Source organism: Quercus robur, chromosome 7 (genome assembly GCF_932294415.1).
Source record: "Quercus robur chromosome 7, dhQueRobu3.1, whole genome shotgun sequence".
In the NCBI taxonomy this organism is placed as follows: Eukaryota; Viridiplantae; Streptophyta; class Magnoliopsida; order Fagales; family Fagaceae; genus Quercus; species Quercus robur.
In genome coordinates this window covers 22,022,071-22,042,997 of record NC_065540.1, presented here as the reverse complement: position 1 = coordinate 22,042,997, position 20,927 = coordinate 22,022,071, and the positions used below count along the sequence as shown (strand labels likewise).

At 37.8% G+C, this 20,927-nt stretch overlaps 2 protein-coding genes across 2 annotated transcripts; both read left to right on the top strand.

The window, feature by feature from the left end:
• The first annotated feature begins 227 nt into the window (after nt 1-227).
• LOC126692760 (putative RNA polymerase II subunit B1 CTD phosphatase RPAP2 homolog) lies at nt 228-8,204 on the top strand. The gene is made up of 7 exons (XM_050388505.1): nt 228-395; nt 3,146-3,748; nt 3,928-4,608; nt 4,719-4,912; nt 5,008-5,271; nt 7,030-7,188; nt 7,687-8,204. Exons 2-7 carry the CDS (start codon nt 3,160-3,162, stop codon nt 7,789-7,791), a joined length of 1,992 nt encoding a protein of 663 aa, XP_050244462.1. The 5' UTR covers nt 228-395; nt 3,146-3,159; the 3' UTR covers nt 7,792-8,204.
• A 2,891-nt stretch (nt 8,205-11,095) lies between these two features.
• Nucleotides 11,096-15,085, top strand: LOC126691166 (uncharacterized). Its single transcript, XM_050386232.1, has 4 exons — nt 11,096-11,636; nt 11,845-12,088; nt 12,561-13,248; nt 14,825-15,085. Exons 1-4 carry the CDS (start codon nt 11,096-11,098, stop codon nt 15,083-15,085), a joined length of 1,734 nt encoding a protein of 577 aa, XP_050242189.1.
• The last annotated feature ends 5,842 nt before the right edge of the window (nt 15,086-20,927 follow it).

Here is a 20,927-nt window from a genome sequence, read left to right as displayed (position 1 = left end):
AAGATTTATTAATACCCACCCACCAAAAAAAAAAAAAAATCACAAAACAAATCCTATCTATAACTAAAAAAAAAAAAAAAATGCATGCTGTTAAAAACAAAAGAAAAAACTTGAAGGCCCAAACTGAACGCCCAGTCCAGGGAGGGTCCAGGCAGCCATAATGATAAACTGATAAGTGATAAACAAAGTTACAAAACCATCCAGGGAGGGCCCAAATAAACAAAGTTATCTTAAGTTCTTAACAAAAAAAATGGCCCAAATATTTATAATTTTTATACCTGATTCCTGAACCTCAGAACCTGATACGGTGAGACTTGAGAGAGAGGCGGAGAGCAGAGAATCAGAGAGAGGCTGAGGACAGACTGAACAGTGGAGACTGGAGACTAGAGAGAAAGGTAAAATTTTTAGGGTTTTGATTTGTGGTTAATCTCTTAGACCGGATTTGTAGTTTATCTGGTTGATTTTTGGTCAATGATTTTGTTTAGAATCGGATTTACCAAAATTTTTGTTTTTTTGGTTAAAAGGATGTGCCAGATTATTTTTGTAATTCATTTGAAACTAAATTTTCCTCTACTACCCGGTTGGTTCTTTTCTAAAATTTTGGGACTTGTTGGCCTTAGGCAGTTGCCTAACTCGCCTAAAGGAAGGGCCGGCCCTGTCCCCATTGGTTCCAAATCTCCACTGGTTTTGCTTGTTAAACCTCCCAAAGTAGCTTGCTTTGATTCTAACAGCAATAGAGACGATGACCCATGGGCGTCGGCCACGTTTGGTTTTGAAGCATTTTTGTTAGTTGGGTATGCAAAATTTTATGGTGTCTTATGTAAATATTGTGTTGAGTTTGTATCTTTTGAATTGTTATAGATGGGTCAATATGCTTTATGTTGAGCTATCTATATGATGAATGAGACAAAGGTAATGGTATTGATAATACTAAGGTTGGTTCTATGGGGATTTGCTGTTGGCTTTTTGTAATGTTTTTATTTTTATTTTTATAAGTGATAAGGATTTATTGATAACAAAAAGAGAGAGACACCCAAGTACACAGGAAGTATATAGGGGTGTACATATCAAATACAGAAATTACATAAATCAAGAAAATCCCAAAAAGAAGAAAAATGATGGTTTCTCCATACTGAGAACCAGTCTAGTAAGGGACTGAAAAAAAGAAGCTTGACATCAGGCATAGAACGCTCATTGTCTTCAAAACACCTACTATTTCATTCCTTCCAAATACACCACATCAAACGATGAGGGACAACCATCCATATGTCTCCATTGCGATGGCGACCAAATCGACCTTGCCAGCAAGCAAAAAGCTCAACAACAGGCATTGGCATAACCCAACAAACTCCAAATAAACCAAAAACCATATCCCACAACTCCAGAGCAACCGGACAATGAAGGAATAGATGGTCAATGGTTTCATTGTTACACTTGCACGTATAACACCAATCCAAAATGCAAACCTTTCTTTTCCTTAAATTGTCAATTGTTAGACATTTCCCCAAGGCCGCGGTCCAAACAAAGAAAGCCACTCTAGAGGGAATCTTTTGCTTCCAAATGCTTTTCCAATGGAAAAACTGATCACTGTGGCCAACTAGAAGATGGTAGTACACACTAACCGTAAACCCCTTACTCTTACAAGGAGGCCAACATCCCTTGTCCTCCCCAGTCCCCCTTACAGGAGTGCTATAAATGGTAATAATGAAGCTCCAGAAGGCTTCCAATTCCCGATTATGAACATCCCTACAAAAATGTATCTCCCAATGAAGGACTCAATTGGAGTACTTCATTAGATCAGCCACACTCGATTCTTTGTTTCGACAAATCCTATATAAATCAGGATAGCAGTCAGCAAGAGGAGATGATCCACACCATCTATCTAGCCAAAACCGCCCTTTTGATCCATCTCCAATTTCATACAGAAAAAACCGAGATAAAGAGGGCCACCCTCTTCTAATATTTTTCCACAAACTAACTCCATGAGGACCGGAGAAAGGGCTAGAACACCAACCACCCCAATCACAACCATACTTCGCCTCTATCACTTGACGCCATAGAGCATCGCTTTCTTGCCCAATTCTCCATAACCACTTCCCTAATAAAGCTACATTGAAGGTTCTCAGGTTCCTAATCCCCAAACCACCTGAGGAGAGAGGAGTACAAACTGTAGACCAATTAACAAGATGAAATTTGGGCTCATCTCCTAGGCCTCCCCATAGAAAGTCCCTATGAAGTCCTGCAATTCGATTGGCCACTAAAGCAGGAATATGGAATAAAGAAAGAAAATAAGTAGGAAGGTTAGAGAGAGTGCTTTTAATTAAAGTAACTCTACCTCCCTTGGATAAATATAACTCTACCTCCCTTTAATTAGATAGAGTGCTTTTGTAATGTTATTATGTTGAAACCTTGTTTTCTATTTTAACTAGAGATTGGTTTGGTTCTATGGGGTTGTCCAATTAGTTTATATGTCTACATAAGCTATGGTTATGGACGAGATATATCAGTTTAGTTATTTCTGAATTGTTTAATAAAACTCTCCACTTGCATAGTCAAGTTAATATTTCCAGTTATTAATTTGTCCCATTTATGTTGATAGTATGTCATAGAGGATGGCATATCGTTTTTTCATGGTTCCATGTCTGAATACTTTGTTGAGCTAATAATTAGATCTAAGTTGTAGCCCCTTTGCATATACATCCATTCCTTTTCTCTCCTACACTTTTTTTTTTCTTCTTCTTCTTTCCCTCCTCTTGGGGTTTCAAATCTTTATCCTGGCCCTCTATAAACTGGCAAGACCAATGACTGTAGACCACGTATTGAGCTACAATTGTTATGAAACAGAAAGTGTTGTTAGAAATTGTTACCTTCACGTGTATGGCTGATGAGGAAACACTGCAGCAGTAAAATTGCTTGAAATTGTTGTTATTACTATTATTATCTCTAAAATTGCAGTGAGCCTGAGTTCTGTAGTTGTAGTTATCTATCTAGGAGTCCTATTTTTTTTCCCTAACTATATTTTCTTTTGTTCTTTTCTTCCTGTAAAACTATATCAGCTGAAGTACCATTTTGTGTAGTTTGGGGATTTCAATCTGTTTTGAAAGGTTTGAACTTTGAAATTTCTCTAACTAGATCATTACTTCAGGTGGTCATTTTCCAATGGCAAAGGATCAATCAATCTCTCTGAAAGATGGTGTCTACAAATTGCAACTTTCCCTCCTTGAAGGCATTAGTGATGAAAGCCACCTTTTTGCTGCTGGATCTCTGATGACACGCAGTGACTATGAAGATGTTGTGACTGAGCGTTCAATTACAAACCTCTGTGGTTACCCTTTGTGCTGCAATTCTCTGCCCTCTGATCGCCCTAGGAAGGGCCGGTTTCGCATTTCCTTGAAGGAACACAAGGTTTATGATCTGCAGGAGACATACATGTATTGCTCTTCAAGTTGTGCTGTTAACAGCCAAGCTTTTGCTAAGAGCTTGCAAGATGAGAGATGCTCAGTTGTAAATTCAGAAAAACTTAATGAGGTTCTGAGATTGTTTGGGAATACGCGTTTGGATTCTGAGGGGAATTTAGGAAAGAATGGAGATTTAGGATTGTCTGGCTTGAAGATTCAGGAAAAAAAAGAAATCAAGGCAGGGGAAGTGTCTCTGGAGCAGTGGATTGGTCCATCAAATGCAATTGAAGGTTATGTTCCACAGAGAGACCATAGTTCCAAGCCTTCACCTTCCAAAAATCACAAAGAAGGTATGAACTTTAAATTTTTAGCTTGGAGTGTGGATAGTGTCTCTCTTTGATTTGTTATATCAGATCCATTGCAGATATGCAACCATTAAGTTGTATCTTTTGAGACTTATGCTTAGGTTCCTGAGAAAAGTGGAGGATATAATTTTTGGCATCAAATAAACTTGGATTGTATGTTGCAGGGTCCAAAGTTAACAATACCATGTCGAGTGGTAAAAAAGACTTCCATATTAGTGAGATGGACTTCATGAGTACTATAATCACTGAAGATGAATATAGTGTCTCAAAAATGCCATCAGGTTCAACAGAGACTGCTTCCAACACTAAATTTAAAGAACCAAAAGAAAAAATGAGTTACATGGATTTAGATGGTCAACTCTCCACATTGGAAAACCCACCTGCTCTCGCAAAGAATGGTTCTGAATGGAAATCAAGTGGATCAATTGGGGAAAAGAGTAAAATAATAAAAAAGGATGATCCTGGTATACAAGAGGTGCCTTCAGCATCAAATCCCTGCCAAACTAGTTTCAATTCAAGTACTGCAGAAGCAGAAGAGGAAATCCAAGCTGAGAAAGTGGCCAAATCAAGTAAAATAATGATCAAATCCTCTCTTAAACCTTCAGGTACTAAGAAGCTTAGTCGCTCTGTTACCTGGGCTGATGAGAAAGTTGATGGCACTGGGAGTGGAAATCTTTGTGAGTTTAGTGATGGGGAAAATAAAGAAAGTCATGAGATGTTTGGCAGTACAGATGTGGGAGATAATGATGATATGCTACGCTTTGCATCGGCTGAAGCTGTGGCAATGGCATTGAGCGAGGCAGCAGAAGCTGTTGCTTCTGGTGAATTTGATGTCACTGATGCTGGTATATAACTGTATACTTTTTAATTTGTGTACCAAGTTAGTTTTCGTTCTAGACAGCTTAATTCAACCCCTAACTTCTTTTTTTCTTCTTGTCTCACATTTATTATCCAGTGTCTGAAGCTGGAATTATTATATTGCCACATTCCCATGATGCTGATGAAGGGGAGTTGATGGAAGACGGTGATCTGCTTGAACCAGAACCCGCTCCTTTGAAGTGGCCAACAAAGCCTGGAATTCCACAATCCGATTTTTTCGACCTTGAAGACTCGTTGTATGACCCTCCGCCAGAGGGTTTTGGTTTAAGTGTAAGTTTTATTCTGTTCAGACCAAGGACATACCAGTTTTTATTTCACTATTTTTGATTTATATTTGACTGTATACAACCTTTAATGTCATTTAGTTGTCTCCTTTTGCGACAATGTGGATGGCTCTCTTTGCGTGGATAACATCGTCTTCTTTGGCTTATATATATGGGAGGGACGAAAGTCTTCATGAAGAATATCTATCAGTAAATGGGAGGGAGTACCCCTGTAAGATTACCTTGGCAGATGGTCGTTCAACTGAAATCAAGCAAACGCTTGCTGGTTGTCTTGCTCGGTCTTTGCCTGGACTAAGTGCTGATCTAAGACTGCCAACACCAATTTCTACTTTGGAGCAAGGAATGGTATTGATCTTGAACCTGTCTGTTTTTTTTCAGTATTGATGGATAATGAAATGAAGAGAGCTGCACTAGTTTTTCCCTTAAGATTAAGGTAAGAAACTGTCATCTACAGAAATTAAGTTAAGAAACTACTTATAAAAAAAAACAAGTTAAGGAACTAAATGCTGATTCGGTCCATTCAAGGGAGAAAAGAAGAAAACCCCTGGAAATATTTTCCTTTTATTAAGTGAGCTATAAGTTACACATTATGTTTTAGTTTTCTAAAATCCAGTCATTTTGGGTTTTGTTTACCCGTACTCATAGTGGTTTCTTGTCTCTAAAATTACTTCCACGTCCATGAAGTATGTACTATAAACTCCTTATTATAGCATAAAGAGAAGTAGCAAGTCAGGTGTATGAAGTCTCTTTAATTCTTTGTGAACTGTCTATGACTAGGCTTACTTTTTTTATTATTCTTATCTATGACTAGGCTTACTAGATGCTTGTTGTTGGACTTTTGTGCCTAGTTTGTTGACTTATTTTTTGCATAGTTCTAAAACTGGAACCATCATTTTATGTTTTGGAGAATTACAAGTCTCATGCCATCTAATTTCCAGGTGAACCAATTACATTTTTATTTCAATGTTTTTTTTGCATGTGTAGGACTAAGTTTTATTCTGCATAGCACGGTGATAACATCAGTTGGTAGATTTGCCACTGGAATCCTGTCTCCTATTGCTGTCAATTGAGTATACAACATGTTCATATTACAAGAGGCATACAAGTTTAAAAGCCAGTGAAGAACTTATGACATGAAATCAATTATGGATGAAAATGTTTTCAGCTTTCCATTCTCTTGTTACCACCTTCCATGAGCTAATTGTATCTGCATTTTTTTTTTTTTTTGAAAAAGATTTGGTTCCAAACATGTTTGGAGCCTTGGGTTCCAACCACCAATAGGAAGATGACATGTGTCCCATCATGTGCAATATATGACTGACTTGGTTGAATGTCATCTTCCTATTTTGGTGGTTGGAGCCCAAGGTGCCAATCATGTTTGCAGCCAAACTTTGTCCCTTTGTATTTTACTCTTAAAGTCCGTTTTGATTGAGGGGGAGGGATGCGGAGTAGAGTAGAGTGCAATTGGCCCAAAATTTGCCTATTTTTAGCCAACTCTACTCTATTCCCCTCTACTCTCCCTCCCTCCCCTCTCAATCCAAACGGGCCATTAGGTATATCGAGAGCCAATAATTCCCTGACTACCAATTTGTATGTTAGGCTTCTTTTCATTTTCATAATCTTCTTGGTGATACTTGTGTCTCTCTTTTCCTTTTATTCTAAGAAATTCAATACTTGTGTCATTATCCCAACAATCCCTACTTTGCAGTTGAATATCCTTTTAAAATCACATGAAAATAATATGTTAGAAAATATATGTTTGTTCCATTTTGGTCATTTTCACACCATGAGATGGTAAGGCGCGACGGTTATGAGGGAATGATATCACATAATTTTAATATATAATTTTCATTTTCAATTCTTTGGCAAAATATCCTCTATAAAGTTAATGTAATCATCCAAAATATCAAATCAATTGTTTTTGATTGGGAGCAATTGCTAAGAATTTTTGATACGAGGGCTGAAGGAATGATGTCATATAATTTTAACATACAATTTTACGCTTCTTTTCTTGGCAAAAAATTATTTCAAGTTAGTGTAATCATCCAAATATCAATGACTTGTTTTTATTTGGTGAGCAAACACTAAGAAGTTTGGATACAGGGGCGCTTGTTGGATACAATGACTTTTGTTGATGCACTTCCAGCTTTCAGAATGAAACAATGGCAAGTGATTGTTCTTCTGTTCATTGAAGCTCTCTCTGTCTGTAGGATCCCTGCACTTACCCCACACATGACTAATAGGAGGATGTTGATGCAGAAGGTACCCTTTATTATATTCTGTCTTATCATCTTATATATTTAACAAGTCATGTGAAATTTTAGGTAGCACCATGCCATGCTTGGCTCATGTCTTTGATTCGCAGTTAGGTATTATAGGAAGTTAAATTATTATATTGCAGTTAGGGGCTTATAGAGTCTTTTTATTTATATTTTTAATATATATATATATATATATATAGTGTTAAAAAGAAGAATAATTTCTTATCAGCCATTTCCGATGAGATTAAATCAGCTTATGAGTCTAGAAATTAGTTTTTTTGGAAAATTAAAGAATATCTGATGTTGAAAGTAAAAAATTTGAGTTCTTGGGTTTTTGGCTGCATTATACTGCTAATAGATGGCTCTCAATGCCAAGATTCATACCTTTGTACTTTAACTTTGTAATGTGGAATCAAGACTACAATTTCTGATCTTTTCCATGTCTTTTGAATAAGGAAAGTTTTAACTGAACTTGCTGGTTATGTTGTTGGCAATATAGGTGTTGGATGGCGCCCAGATAGCTTTGGACGAATACGAGGTTATGAAGGATCTCGTGATTCCACTTGGCAGAGCACCTCATTTCTCATCTCAAAGTGGAGCTTGATTGAAAAAAAGAAAAAAAGCCACTCTAATTGCCCATTTCATCTTGTGGTTTTCATCAGTCATGGTGACTAATAATTATTGTGCTTTTTGTCATACTCTTCTCTGAAATTATGGGTTTATGGGCCAACATAAAGTTCCCTTTGAAAGTTATGTGGACGGTTTGATTTTGGCCATGAAATCTAGTATGACAATTTGACAACCTGGTTTCAAGAATGAGAGGGAAGAAATTGTTGCTATCTTGTGTAATATGCATCGTGAAAGAGTTAAATTTTTGAGCTTTATTGTACATACTGAATATAGGGAAGGAAATTCTACATTAACTATTTGTTTTTGCAGAATGTTTGTAACTGGTAATATCAGAAACACTAGGGATGACCTCATGTTCTCTTGTTAATGAAAGAAAAAGTTTATACATGCCAAAAGGCCCAAAAGTTTATAGATTGGATTTGATCTCTACTTATGCATCTTCATAGTGAAGGAACTGGTTTAATGAGATAATTGTGAACTGTTTTTTTTCTTCTTAACTATTATGATAATATGTAATTGAATGATTGCTTCCAATAATAACTATTTATAAAAATTCAATTAGTGTTTTAGCCAGTTTATATAGAACAATCATTATAGATTGAGCTTCATGAGTGTAATTTCTATCAAAACTATTTATTTGAAAAAATTACTAAACAACTGTTAGATAAAAGCCAAGAAAATAACAAAATTTGGCTACAAACCAACAATAAGAATATATGTGCTCATCGAAGGGTGCTCTTGAGCTCTTGGGCACGTGGAAGCAGTGAGGTTCTTGCTTTTTGCAAGAAGTGGAGTGCCCTCTGTTAAGTGAGGGCATCAGTGGGTTTTTTTTTTCCCTGGGTCCCTTTACTAGCAGAGTAGACGTAGAGGGGTAGTTTTATTCATTTGCAACGTGGGGTGCTTAAGGCAAAGGAGGCAGAAGTGAAGGGTTATGGTAGAAGAGTTAGAAGAGCTATGGAGAAAGTTGTCCTTCACAGAGGAAGAAGACGAGGGCATCATGTTAGGAAATAATAGCACCAAAGTGGCCAAGGCAAGGGGCAGATTGTGCGGAGTGTTAAAAATCCTTACCCACAAGAGTGTTCATGTGGAAGCTCTAAGGAAAAACCTGAGAATGCTCTGGAAACCGAGCAAAGGGGTCAACATAAGCGAGTTGGACGATGACTTGTTTCTTGCAGAGTTTGGGGACGAAAGGGACAAGAAGAGGATAATGAACATGTCACCATGGAGCTATGAGAAACAGCTGGTGATCATCCAGGAGTTTGAAGGGGAATTAACGCCGAGAGAGATGGAGTTGAAATGGTGTCCTTTTTGGGTCCAAATCCTTAACTTACCTTTTAAGTGTAGAACCAAAGAAACGGCACGGGCAATTAGGTCGAAACTCAAGTTTGTTATGGAAGTGGATGTCGCTGACTCAGGAGTGCAATGGGGCAAGTATCTTCGAGTAAGGATCAAGGTAGACATTACAAAAAAGCTTGTGAGGGGAAAGAAGGTTACCATTGAAGGGGGAGAGAGCCGGTGGATACAGTTAAGATATGAATGACTCCCCAACTTTTGCTATAGGTGTGGAATCCTCAGTCATGCGTTAAGAGAATGCCTGGAAACGACGGATACCAACGGTCAAAATGAGGAAGAACATATGCAATATGGGGCATGGTGGAGGGGTGAGCCGGGTAGGAGAGGTGTGGTAGAGTTGGAGAAATAGAGTAATAGGCCGAATAGAGGGAAGGTGGTAATTGGGGGGGGGGGGGGGGGGGCATCAAAGAAGGTGGTGGAGATGGCGGAGCAGGCTAAAGCGCCTGAAAAGCCATGCGAAGGGAGTAGGGCATACGTGGCGATGAGGACAGATCAGAGAGAAGAAACAAAAATTCTGGAGAAGCTAACCCACGAGCTTTCCTATCAAACTGCGCAAGACTTGCATGAAAAAGGAAAGATTAGTGAAGGGGAGGGAAAGCTAGTTGAGCTGAATGCCCAAACTAGTGTAAGCACCTCGAACTTACCCACTGACACAGGGGAGTAGCTGCCATGCATGTTATGGGAGCAAACACCCATCCTAGGTAATATGCCTGAATTCAAGTACGTGGTGGTGCCAAATAAAGATCAAGAAAATACTGTGGAAAGCCTAACACCCTGGGTTTCAGATATGGGCCCGATGGCCATGTGTTACGATCCAAATGAGCGGTGGGTTACATCCAAGCTCAGCCCAACGAGTGGGCATTGGAAAAGGTTGGCCAGGGAAGCAAAACAAAGTAAGCCTAAAGGGGGAAAAAGCCTAAAAAAAAAAAAACGGAGTGGTCTGACTCCTTTACAAGAGTTAGACCCCAACGCAATTGAATTGAAAAGGAGAAAGAATCAGAAATAGAGTGAGGCGTTAAGGTGGGAAGAACAACAAAGAAAGGAAGAACACAAGGATGGCGGAGAGGCGATGGCTGCGGCGTAGGACTGCCGAGCCTTATGAGTATCTTCGCTTGGAATTACTGGGGTCTCAGGTCTTCTCTGGCAATTCGAAATCTCACTGATGTGGTGAAAGAGAAGGACCCATTGTTTGTGTTTTTGTTTGAGACGAAGGTCGGTGTAGGTAGAATAAAAGAAATCCAAAACAAGCTCAACTTCACATAAGGTATTGTGGTCCCAAGTGATGGCAGAAGTGGGGGTCTAGCTTTAATTTGGAGGGAAGGTACAGAGGTTTACTTTAAGAGTTGTTCGCACTTTCACATTGACGTGGTGGTCCAAGATGGGTCAACGCAAAATCTATGGAGGGCAACCAGTTTCTATGGCCATCTCGATGCGAGTAAGCGGCAATCTTCATGGTAGCTCTTTAAAGCTCTGAAGAATCAGTGTACGATGCTGTGGGTTGTGTTTGGTGACTTCAACGAAATTACACATCAAAATGAAAGCTTGGATGGAAGGAGAGGGAGCTGAAATAGATGGAGGGATTTTAGGAAAGCTTGAGTAAATATGGTCTATTTGATTTGGGTTTTGTTGGACAATGCTTTATGTGGTGCAATGGGCGTTTTGGGGAACAAAGGATGCTGCTCAGACTTGACCGAATGGTGGCAAATTCAAGTTGGTCGGAGCTCTACCCGGAAGCCAGAGTATACCACAAGTCCATGTCTAGCTCTGATCACTGCTTACTTACTTTAACTTTGAAAAATGTACATCCTAGGAAATCGGTAAAGAAACGTTTTCAATTTGAGGCCATGTGGGTGAGGGAGGAAGGATGTAAGAATGTGGTGGAAGGGGCTTAGGACCCAGATCGTGGGGATTTGGGGTATAGCATCATGGATAGATTGAAGAGATGTAAAGTGAGCCTCCAAGGTTGGAATTGGAGAGTATTCGGGAACGTGAATAGAGTGTTGAAGCAAAAACAGGAGAGATTACAACAATTGGAGGGTCTTAATTGTTTGCACGAGAAGGCGGCAAAGATTCAAGGGCTAAGAAAGAAGATTAATGAGATGTTAACCAGAGAGGAGATTATGTGGAATCAAAGTTCCAGAGGCTCTTGGATTAAGTGGGGGGATCGCAATACAAAGTTTTTCCACGACACGGTAAGTCAAAGACTAAGGCGAAACAAAATAATAGGTATACAGGGGGCCGATGGAGCTTGGCAGGAGAATCAGGAAGATATTGAAAGCACCATTCTTGGGTACTTTGAGACGATCTTCGAGATAGATCATCCATCTCAGTTCGACGCAAGTCTGGGTGCTATCGACCAAAGGGTTACCCAGGATATGAACGAAAATCTTGTGGCAGATTTCAAGGCAGAGGAGATTAGGCGAGCTTTCAACCAGATGCAGTCCATAAAGGCACCCGGGCCAAACAGTATGTCCCCTATTTTCTACCAACAATATTGGGAAATTGTAGGCCCTGAAGTGATAAAATGTGTTTTAGATACACTCAACTCTAGTGTGTTGCCCTATGGTATAAATGAAACATATATTTGCCTCATCCCTAAGGTGAAATCCCCCCAAAAAATCATGGAGTATTGTCCCATCAGCCTGTGTAACGTTATTTATAAGCATTTCCAAAGTGCTTGCAAATAGGCTTAAAAATATCCTGGTTGAGATTACCGATGAGTCCCAAAGTGCCTTTGTACCGGGTAGGCTTATTTTGGATAATGTCTTGGTGGCATTTGAAACGATGCACAGTATAGATCAGAAGAGAAAAGGGAAGGAAGCGTTCATGGCGGTTAAGCTCAACATGAGCAAAACCTATGATAGGGTTGAATGGGCGTACTTGAAGGCCATGATGAGGAGGATGGGCTTTAATGAAAGGTGGATTTCTCTCATATTGATGTGTGTGAGTACGGTGGAGTATTCGGTGTTAATTAATGGGGAAGAAAAAGGTAAAATCATCTTGACTAGAGGGTTGAGGTAGGGGGGATCCTATTTCCCCTTATCTCTTCTTGTTATGTGCCAAGGGCTTATCTGCTATGATTAAGAAGGAAGAAAGGGAAGGTCTCTTAAAGGGGGTGGCTGTAAATAGAGAAGCCCCGCAAATTTCCCACCTATTGTTTGCGAATGATACTATTGTGTTTTGTAGAGCATTTGTAGAGGAGTGTGATAGATTAATAAAAGTGTTGGAGGACTATGAGGGGGAATCAGGGTAGAAGCTAAACAAAGAAAAAACTTCCCTTTTCTTTAGCAAAAACACACAAAAGGAACCAAAAGAATATGTGTAGCAAAAATTTGGGGTCCAAATCATCCAACATCATGAGAAGTATCTAGGATTACCTCCGTTAATTAGGAAGGGGAAGAGAAAAGCTTTCAATCGAATAAAAGACCAAGTTGGAAGGCATATAGCTAGATGGAAAGGTAGATTGTTGTCTAATGCTGGTCGGGAGGTGCTCATTAAGGCCGTGGCCCAAGCCACACCCACGTATACAATAAGTTGTTTCAAGCTCCCAGACTCACTTTGTAATGAGCTAAACTCTATGATGAGCAACTTTTGGTGGGGACAAAAATATAAGGAGAGGAAAATGGTGTGGATGTCATGGAAGAAGATGTGCACAACGAAGGAAAAAGGCGGAATGGGCTTTAGGGACTTGAAAGCTTTTAATTTAGCACTCCTCGCTAAGCAAGGATGGAGGATCTTGACAAATCAGAACTCTTTGGTTCATAGAATCTTTAAGGCAAAATATTTTGCGAAGAATACCTTCTTGGAAGCCGAGTTGGGTAGAAGGCCTTCCTATGCTTGGAGGAGCATCATGGCAGCAAGGAAAATAGTTGGAAAGGGAGTGAGGTGGGCTATTGGCAATGGGGTGAAGGTGAGCATTTGGGATGACCAGTGGCTTCCAACCCCGGAAGCTTTTAAAGTAGTAAGTCCGAAACCCCCTCAGCCCAAGGCTGAAGTAGTGGCAGAGCTTATAAACATTGATAGGCGAAGCTGGGATGTTGCAAAAATTAGGAGAATGTTCCTTCCCCATGAAGCCAATGTTATCCTTGGCATTCTTTTAAGCCCTTGGTTGCCTAGGGACTCCCTAATCAGGGGCGGAGGGAGGGGGGGGCGAGGGGGGGCAGGTGCCCCCCCTGAACTTCCAAATTTTTTACTAATAATGGCAGTATATTGCATTAAAATGTATTATTTGCCCCTCTACACAAAAGCCAAAAAACTTTTCCTTAACTAGAACTCTTGAGACTACCATAACTCTAATATAGAACTATGCGTCCCACCTAGTAACCATTAAAAAAAAAAAACCTATGCTACTGATATATGCCTATACGGAATAGGAATCACAGCATCCTAATACTAATAGAACTCTAAAAAAAAAAGTGTATATATGATACAGTGTAAAGCATGCCTCCCATATTTAAAAAAAAAAAAAAAAGTTTTTGAATGTTTTTAAAATTAAGTAAAGGGAGGAAAATAATTTGCTTTTAAGAAAAAGAAATTTTAAATTTGGTAATTCATTTGGTCAAATATTTCTATGCTCTACTCTTTCTCCATATCTCTCTAATTTAGAGAAATTAAAAATGAGAAGTTAGAAGTAATTAGAACCCCTCCAAATCTCTCCATTTCCTTTCTTAAAAAAAAATCCAAATAAGGTAATTTATCTTACTTTCCCTCGCTTTACTTTACTCCCATCTATTCAAACAAGCTATTAGAGTTTCTGTTGAGTTTTTAAAAGCATTCAAGTTGAGTTTTTTAAAGAATTCAAGTCATTGAGTCACGTTTATATAGTCACAGGTATATTGCATACTCTTAATATTCACGTTTAAATTTTTTTAGATTAGTTTTTAACTTTCAATTTTGTCTTTTAATCTTGCCCCCCTTGACCTAAATTCCTGGCTCCGCCACTGTCCCTAATATGGGCATGGACACCAAAGGGTATGTTTACGGTCAATAGTGCATATAAGGTGGCCCAAACTCTTTTGCGAGAAGCGCATCCCAAGTTAGAAGGAGGGGAATGTTTAGATACAGCTGGTATGAAAAGCTAATGGAAACAAATTTGGAGTTTGAATTGTCCAAATAAGGTTAGAATGTTTATGTGGAGAGCATACTCAAATATACTTCCAACCAAGTATCAGTTACAAGCTAGGGGTATTGGGAGGGTTGACGTTTGTGACTTATGTGGGGGCTGTGAAACATCTGGGCATATTCTGTGGGGGTGCAAAGTGGCAGGGGAGGTGTGGAGTAACACAAGATTGAAGCTGCCTCTGTTGGAGGTCATACCAAGGGACTTTGTTGATATAGTATGAGACTTTTTAGAGAGGTGGCCTGAGATTGATTGGGAGTTGTTTGCAGCCACAACTTGGGGTCTGTGGAACAACAGAAACACGGTACGCCATGGGGGTAAGTGTAAAAGCCCAGAGCTGATAGCCCGTGAGGTGGCTGCTTATACGAGGGAAGTCAGATAGCTTAAAAATGTAAAGAACAGACTTGCACTTTCACACGGACAATCATGGACCCCTCCAAACAAAGGATTCTACAAGATAAATGTCGATGGAGTGGTGTTTAAGGAATTGGGATGTTGTGGAGTGGGAGTGGTCATAAGAAATGAATACGGATAGCTAATGGGAGCAATGAGCAAAAAGTGGGATTTTCCCCTGAAAGCATTGGGAGTGGAGGCCAAAGCAATTGAGGAAAGTATTATTTTTGCAAGGGAACTAAGCCTAAAGAAGGTAATTTTGGAAAGTGATGCCCAGGTTGTTGTTAAATCCCTGATAGAGAAAAGCATGGCGCCAAGCTCTATTATTATGGTGATTGAAGGAGCAAAGTTGAGCCTACGTGGTTTTGACTCATGGGTAGTCAACCACATTTGCAGAAATTAGAATTCTGTAGCACACATTATGGCACAAAATGCCAGGTTTGTATCTGATGTTAATGTTTGGGTGGAAGACACCCCACCTGTTATTGAGCAACAGATTTTGTATGATGTATCCCTATTGAATGATTTTATAGTTTAATGAATGGGAAATTTATTTGGTTATCAAAAAAAAAAAAAAAAAAAGGAATATATGTGCTCATTTATTAAACCACACATAAGTGATTATATACGATCATTTTAAGCGAGTCATGTGCAATATAAGGACACATGCCATCTATTATTATTGCTTGTTTTGGGTTTGGTGCATTTCATTATGTAATAGGGTTGTATGGTCTTTTGGACTACAATTAAGTTTGTAGCCAAAATTTGTCTAAAAAGAAAAATGGTAAAATGAGAAGTTGCTACCTTTCTAGGGTAATCTTGGGTTTCAAAAATTTAATTCCTCTTTTAACTTTTAACTGAAAAAATTCAAGCCCTTGACCGGTGCTTTTAATTTAGGAGAGAACTAAAAGGCTTATTCCTCACTTATAGGTATGTACAAGTCGAGCTTACCTAAACAAAACAAGAAAAATGAGAAGGAGCATAGCTAGGCTAGCATGCAATCAATATAGAATTACCTAAACGCTACCTTTTCAATTAATAAGGTTGAGACTGTCACAAGAAGCCTATATACCTTCTCATCAAATGCGTAAACACAATAGTCATTTGAATTTAGTAAAAACCCAATAACAGGCTTAAGTATGTGTTGCACTAGTGCAAGAAACTTCCGAGGTTTCATTTACATTCAGCCACCAAGAAGCCATGATTTTTCTTTTTCTCCTTCCTAATCACCTCACCCCTTTCCTTGAGAATTTAAGTCCAGAATGACTAAAATATGTTTTAGACTTTTAGTCATGTAACTAGCAAACTAGGTTGAAAAATATTGATTATATGTTGTTTTTAAAAGGTTGAAAAGGTATGCATTGTATTCATCAAAAGAAGAAAAGATGTGACAAATACAAATTAAATTTGCAAGCATTTTGCCTTGTACCATAGGAATAAACTCAAAAAGCAAACACTTGATTTAATCAGAGAAATTCCCCACATGCAAACACCATCACATGGTCTAAACCTGTACAGTCAATTCCTGCGAGTATAGCTCCAATAGCAGATATTGGCTCCGTAAATTCAATTAAGGCAGCAGCAGCAAGTGACCCATGGCAGCTGCCAGTAGCCCCAAATATGCAGCTAGCCACAGCTGCACCCCAACTCCGAGGGGACCCATGTAGAGAGATACAGGATGATAGAATGCCTATAAAAATTTTAATTAAGCCCAAATATTTAATTAATAAAAAATATTTTAAAAATATTATACTCTTTTCAAATGTTGGAACATTTTATTTATAGGTTTTACCATATTTGCGTTAGTTTAAGAGTGTAAAAATTTTCAAACTCCCAAATTTTACTTTTCCTTTCTCTCTCTATCAAACTAAAATTAGAATTAATATTTTTTTAGGCAAATTTATTACTAAAATCTATTTTTCAATAACTAAAGTTCAACATTTCTAGGAGAGACAATGACCATTTAAAATATGATATTTACTCTGATACTAATTGTTTTCAATATATTTAGAATTAAAAGTTTTTTAATACATTTTATAAATATATGGAAATAGTCCAATTAATTTATTAAATTATAGTGTAAAATGTTGGACTGTTTTTTCTAATTCAAGTATCGCTAATAAAATATTAAGTAATAATACATTTAATATTTGCATTTTGTCCCAAAATGTGTTGAGTTAGCCCTAGACTAGCCCTATTTTTGCCGGTGATGAATATGAGCGAGGTTTGAAAAGAATATGTTTGAAACTGAATTGAGATATTCAATAGAAATGATACCGTTTAAAATTTACAAGTTTTTTGAGTATTTTATTTTATTTGTAATACTCTATGCATATAAAAAAAAACCGTCATAGCAATGTGACCATATTTGCATAAAATGCATTTAACATGGTTAATTTTCATGATTTTGGCATCATCATAATAGTATTAGTGCATAAGAAAAAAAAAATAGAACCCAATTCAATCAAGGCTAAAGTTGTTAAAAAAAAAAAAATTTACATTGATGGCTTTTCAAAAAAGTGTTCAACGAGTACCATCATTGGGATATTGGAAGAAACCAACAAAGACCTCACTTTAAGTTGTCCTTAAATAGTATTCAACCTATTCAATATAAGCACGACCACATTGAATGAAACAGGTAGCTAGATTGAGATCTTTCTTACTTGCTAGTAAATCAAGTGCGCTTGCACCTTGTAGGGGGCAGATTTTTCGTCGCCAATATGATATTTGAGAAGGCAAGACTGAGACTCGACTTTGAGCTTAGACTATGGCCCAAAGGCTTTCGGTGAAGTGTGAAAGGCTCATTTTTGCTCAAGGTCCAGATTGCATCCAACAAATATTATAATAACAAAAATACCCCCTGCAAAGATAAGTTACGACAAAGGTTGGCCCACCACATTCAGTGCTTAAATAATAGTCCAACAGTAAAAAGAGAAACGTCCAATAGTAGATGCTTGACAAATTAATTAAGGTATTCGCATAATAAAAATTATGCATGTGCTTTGTAGTCGGTAAATATAAAAGTGGATCCATTATAACAAATACACAAGAGGAAAATGGTCTAGCAATGAATATGACAGACCTCTAGTGGTAACGTCTGATAAGTTAATAAATGTATTTACATGATAAAAATTATATATTTTTCTCATTATTATTAAGCCAACATGAGGGAAAACTTCCATAGTATCTAAGACATTATGGCCTTCATTATACTAGCAATAAATAAGGATTAAAGGCTTCATAATTACAAGTAAAAGAGGAAAATTTAGGATGGAATGAAGGGAGAGAAAACCCCCCAGCTTAGTGCAGCAAATATTTAACTAAGGTTCTTATGCCCATGATGGAATATGTGGAAGGATGTATGGTAAATGATGGAAACTACTTTTATGCGAGTAGGTGAGCAAATATATGGTGATGTGGGAATAAAATGGTAGAGGAACTTGGCTATTTTTGGCCATGGTGGAGAGAGACTGATTATAGCTAATCATGAGACCTTTATGGTGCTGGGTTTTGTTAGAAAATGGAAGGAATATTTGTGAGTTGATGGGTATGAGCATTTATGAACTAAAAAGGAACTTATTTATGAAATAAGTGTTGAAAATAGCAAGATTGATGAAGACTTTGAGAGGATTTCGTCCCCCTAATGAGTAGATGGTTCTTTCCTTTTATAGTGAAGCTTAGGGAGCAATTAGCAAAAGCCTAAAACGTTGGGTCCAATTAGCAAGAGAATTTTCATAATATCTATCATGAGATTTAGCCAAAAATGGTGTGAGCTCATTTTTGAATGTTTGTCTCTTTTGGGCTGTTGGAAAATCTAGTTTTGCATCTCATGCAAAACACACAGTGGAAGCAACAATCACAGATCTACTTCATTCATGAGAGATAATATTTAACCTTGAATTCTAGAATAAAGAATAAAAAACGTACTTTGATGCTGTGAAATTCAAAACCAAGACTTGAGAATACCTCTAATCTTCATCTCAATTCCACATAGTGCCCAAGAAGAGTGGTCTCTCAATCAATCTTTATGTACGTTGATTATCAAAGAAAGTCCTTCTTCTTCTCCTTGTAGAGAAAAACTGTTTTCTTTTCTTTTCATCATATGTACATTTTAACTACCTTAGTAGTTTCTTTATTTAATAAATCTTATTAAATAAAAACTGATTATCTAATTGGGTTGGCCTTTTGGGCTTGCCCGATTAGGCTTTAGTTTGTGGCTTGAGATGGGACCAAAGGGAACAAATAAGACTTTAGCTCTAATGGGCCTTGGGCTTATCTGTCAACTCTTAACAAGTCCAAAGTTATCATTAATTATATTTAATACCACTATATAAATATAATTGCACTCTAGTTCTTATTAATAAATTATATCCCAAGACTTTAATGATATCATTTGACCCCTCTATGAAATATTCATAGTGAATAAAGTCATAAAGAACTGTCACTTTGTAAACAACTATTTTATTTTTGAGTAACTGGTTTAATCTTTTAGTTATTCACATTTATTAAAATCCGATTTCAATAAATATAAGCTTTAGTAACTCCTTACTAAAGTGGGTGCCCTGAATAATCAGTTCCCATTAAACTTATCTCAAGGAGAAATTTCGTGTCTCTATAAAAAGAGATTATGGATTCCATCTTGAGAATATGTGTTCCCTCAACGCTATGTGTGGTTACCTAATATACTGAGGTTTCGACCGTGAATATTAGATCTCACTCCTGATATATCAAAGTAACATATATTTCATGATCAAGTTCATTATCTTCTCATGATTGAAAGTCTATGAAATTAGAAGTCGTGAGATTAATTATTCAGGTGACAGTTGTTGATTAAATAATTAATCTCACAACGGTCTAGTTTAATATGTCTTAACACTTAAGACACATCAACACATTAACTAGAAGTCTCTATTTCCATGATCAAGACAAACCATCTTAGTTGATGTGTTATAATCATCGCAGATGAAACGTCTAATTTCATCACCTACTATGAACTATATTTTGAGTTTATAAGAAACTTGTGATTTATATTTTCTGTGACCAAATCACATACAATGCATCTCAAGGACTATGATAATGTCCCATTAGTTCATTTATAAATAGTCTCATATAATTAAACAATTTAATTATTTATGACATGCTAATAAATTGGATTTTAGGGAATAAACCCCAACATGGGCAATGTCAGATGGAGTTGAAATTCAAAGCATCTAACCTAGGATTTGGCCAAAAATGGTGTGATTTGCTTTTGGGTATTTTATCTTCTTTGGATAATGTCATTAAGTGTTGAGATTTGGAGATTGATCTCAGCCAATAAGATCAAGACATACATGGGGCTAGAACTTGGTTGCTGCAACTAAGTTTTGAGCTTTAAAAAGTAAGAGCTATCACCCCAAGCCAGGTGTCAAGCTTTTAGTCTACTTCAGGGAGCTTTGCTGGAGATCTTTTTATGTCCTCCAAACCACATTTCCCTAAATTTCCCCTTTAGGAATTCATGGGCTTGGTTCATGAATTAGTTTTTAGATATTTTTAGTACTTCAAAAGCTAGGTTGCTGAAATTTAGATGATTTGGTCATGGCTTCCTCCAGCAGTAATTGAAACTTAGGGATGAAGAATGACATTTATTGCATTTTAGCTTTTTGGTGTTAGCCCAGCCCTTTAGTACTGTTCACGTCAGAAATGGCAGTGGCAAAGAGGCTGATGGGATAGGTGGCCAACTCTTAATTTGGTTTGGGAGATTAGTTGCTTCTTGAGATGCTCTCTAGCAAAAGGTAGAACTGAAGGGAGTTCTCCTGTTAGGTCAGTTTGCACACGAGTTTTTTTGACTAAATTTCATGTTGAACTTGGCCATGAGGGCTGAGTATTTCGATGGGCCTCTGACTTGGCGGTTCTCTCCACTTGAGCCTATCCTTTTGCCTTCTCATTATGAGCCCTACAAATTTTAGCTTTTTGGTGTCAGCCCAGCCTTTTAGTACTGTTCACGTCAGAAATGGCAGTGGCAAAGAGGCTGATGGGATAGGTGGCCAGCTCTTAATTTGGTTTGGGAGCTTAGTTGTTTCTTGAGATACTCTCCAGCAAAAGGTAGAACTGAAGGGAGTTCTCCTGCTGGGTCAGTTTGCACACGAGCTGTTTTGAATAAATTTCATGTTGAACTTGGCCATGAGGGCTGAGTATTTCGATGGGACTCTGACTTGGCGGTTCTCTTCACTTGAGCCTATCCTTTTGCCTTCTCATTATGAGCCCTA

Excerpts from the sequence above, each read along its gene's own strand:
- LOC126691166 (XM_050386232.1), top strand. The coding sequence starts at position 11,096 with ATGGATAGATTGAAGAGATGTAAAGTGAGCCTCCAAGGTTGGAATTGG. Across the intron at positions 11,637-11,844 it reads AAAGGCACCCGGGCCAAACA|TGCTTGCAAATAGGCTTAAA; the intron begins GTATGTCCCCTA and ends GCATTTCCAAAG. Across the intron at positions 13,249-14,824 it reads TCCTTCCCCATGAAGCCAAT|CTAATGGGAGCAATGAGCAA; the intron begins GTTATCCTTGGC and ends GAATACGGATAG.
- LOC126692760 (XM_050388505.1), top strand. The coding sequence starts at position 3,160 with ATGGCAAAGGATCAATCAATCTCTCTGAAAGATGGTGTCTACAAATTG. Across the intron at positions 3,749-3,927 it reads TTCCAAAAATCACAAAGAAG|GGTCCAAAGTTAACAATACC; the intron begins GTATGAACTTTA and ends TGTATGTTGCAG. Across the intron at positions 4,609-4,718 it reads ATTTGATGTCACTGATGCTG|TGTCTGAAGCTGGAATTATT; the intron begins GTATATAACTGT and ends TTTATTATCCAG.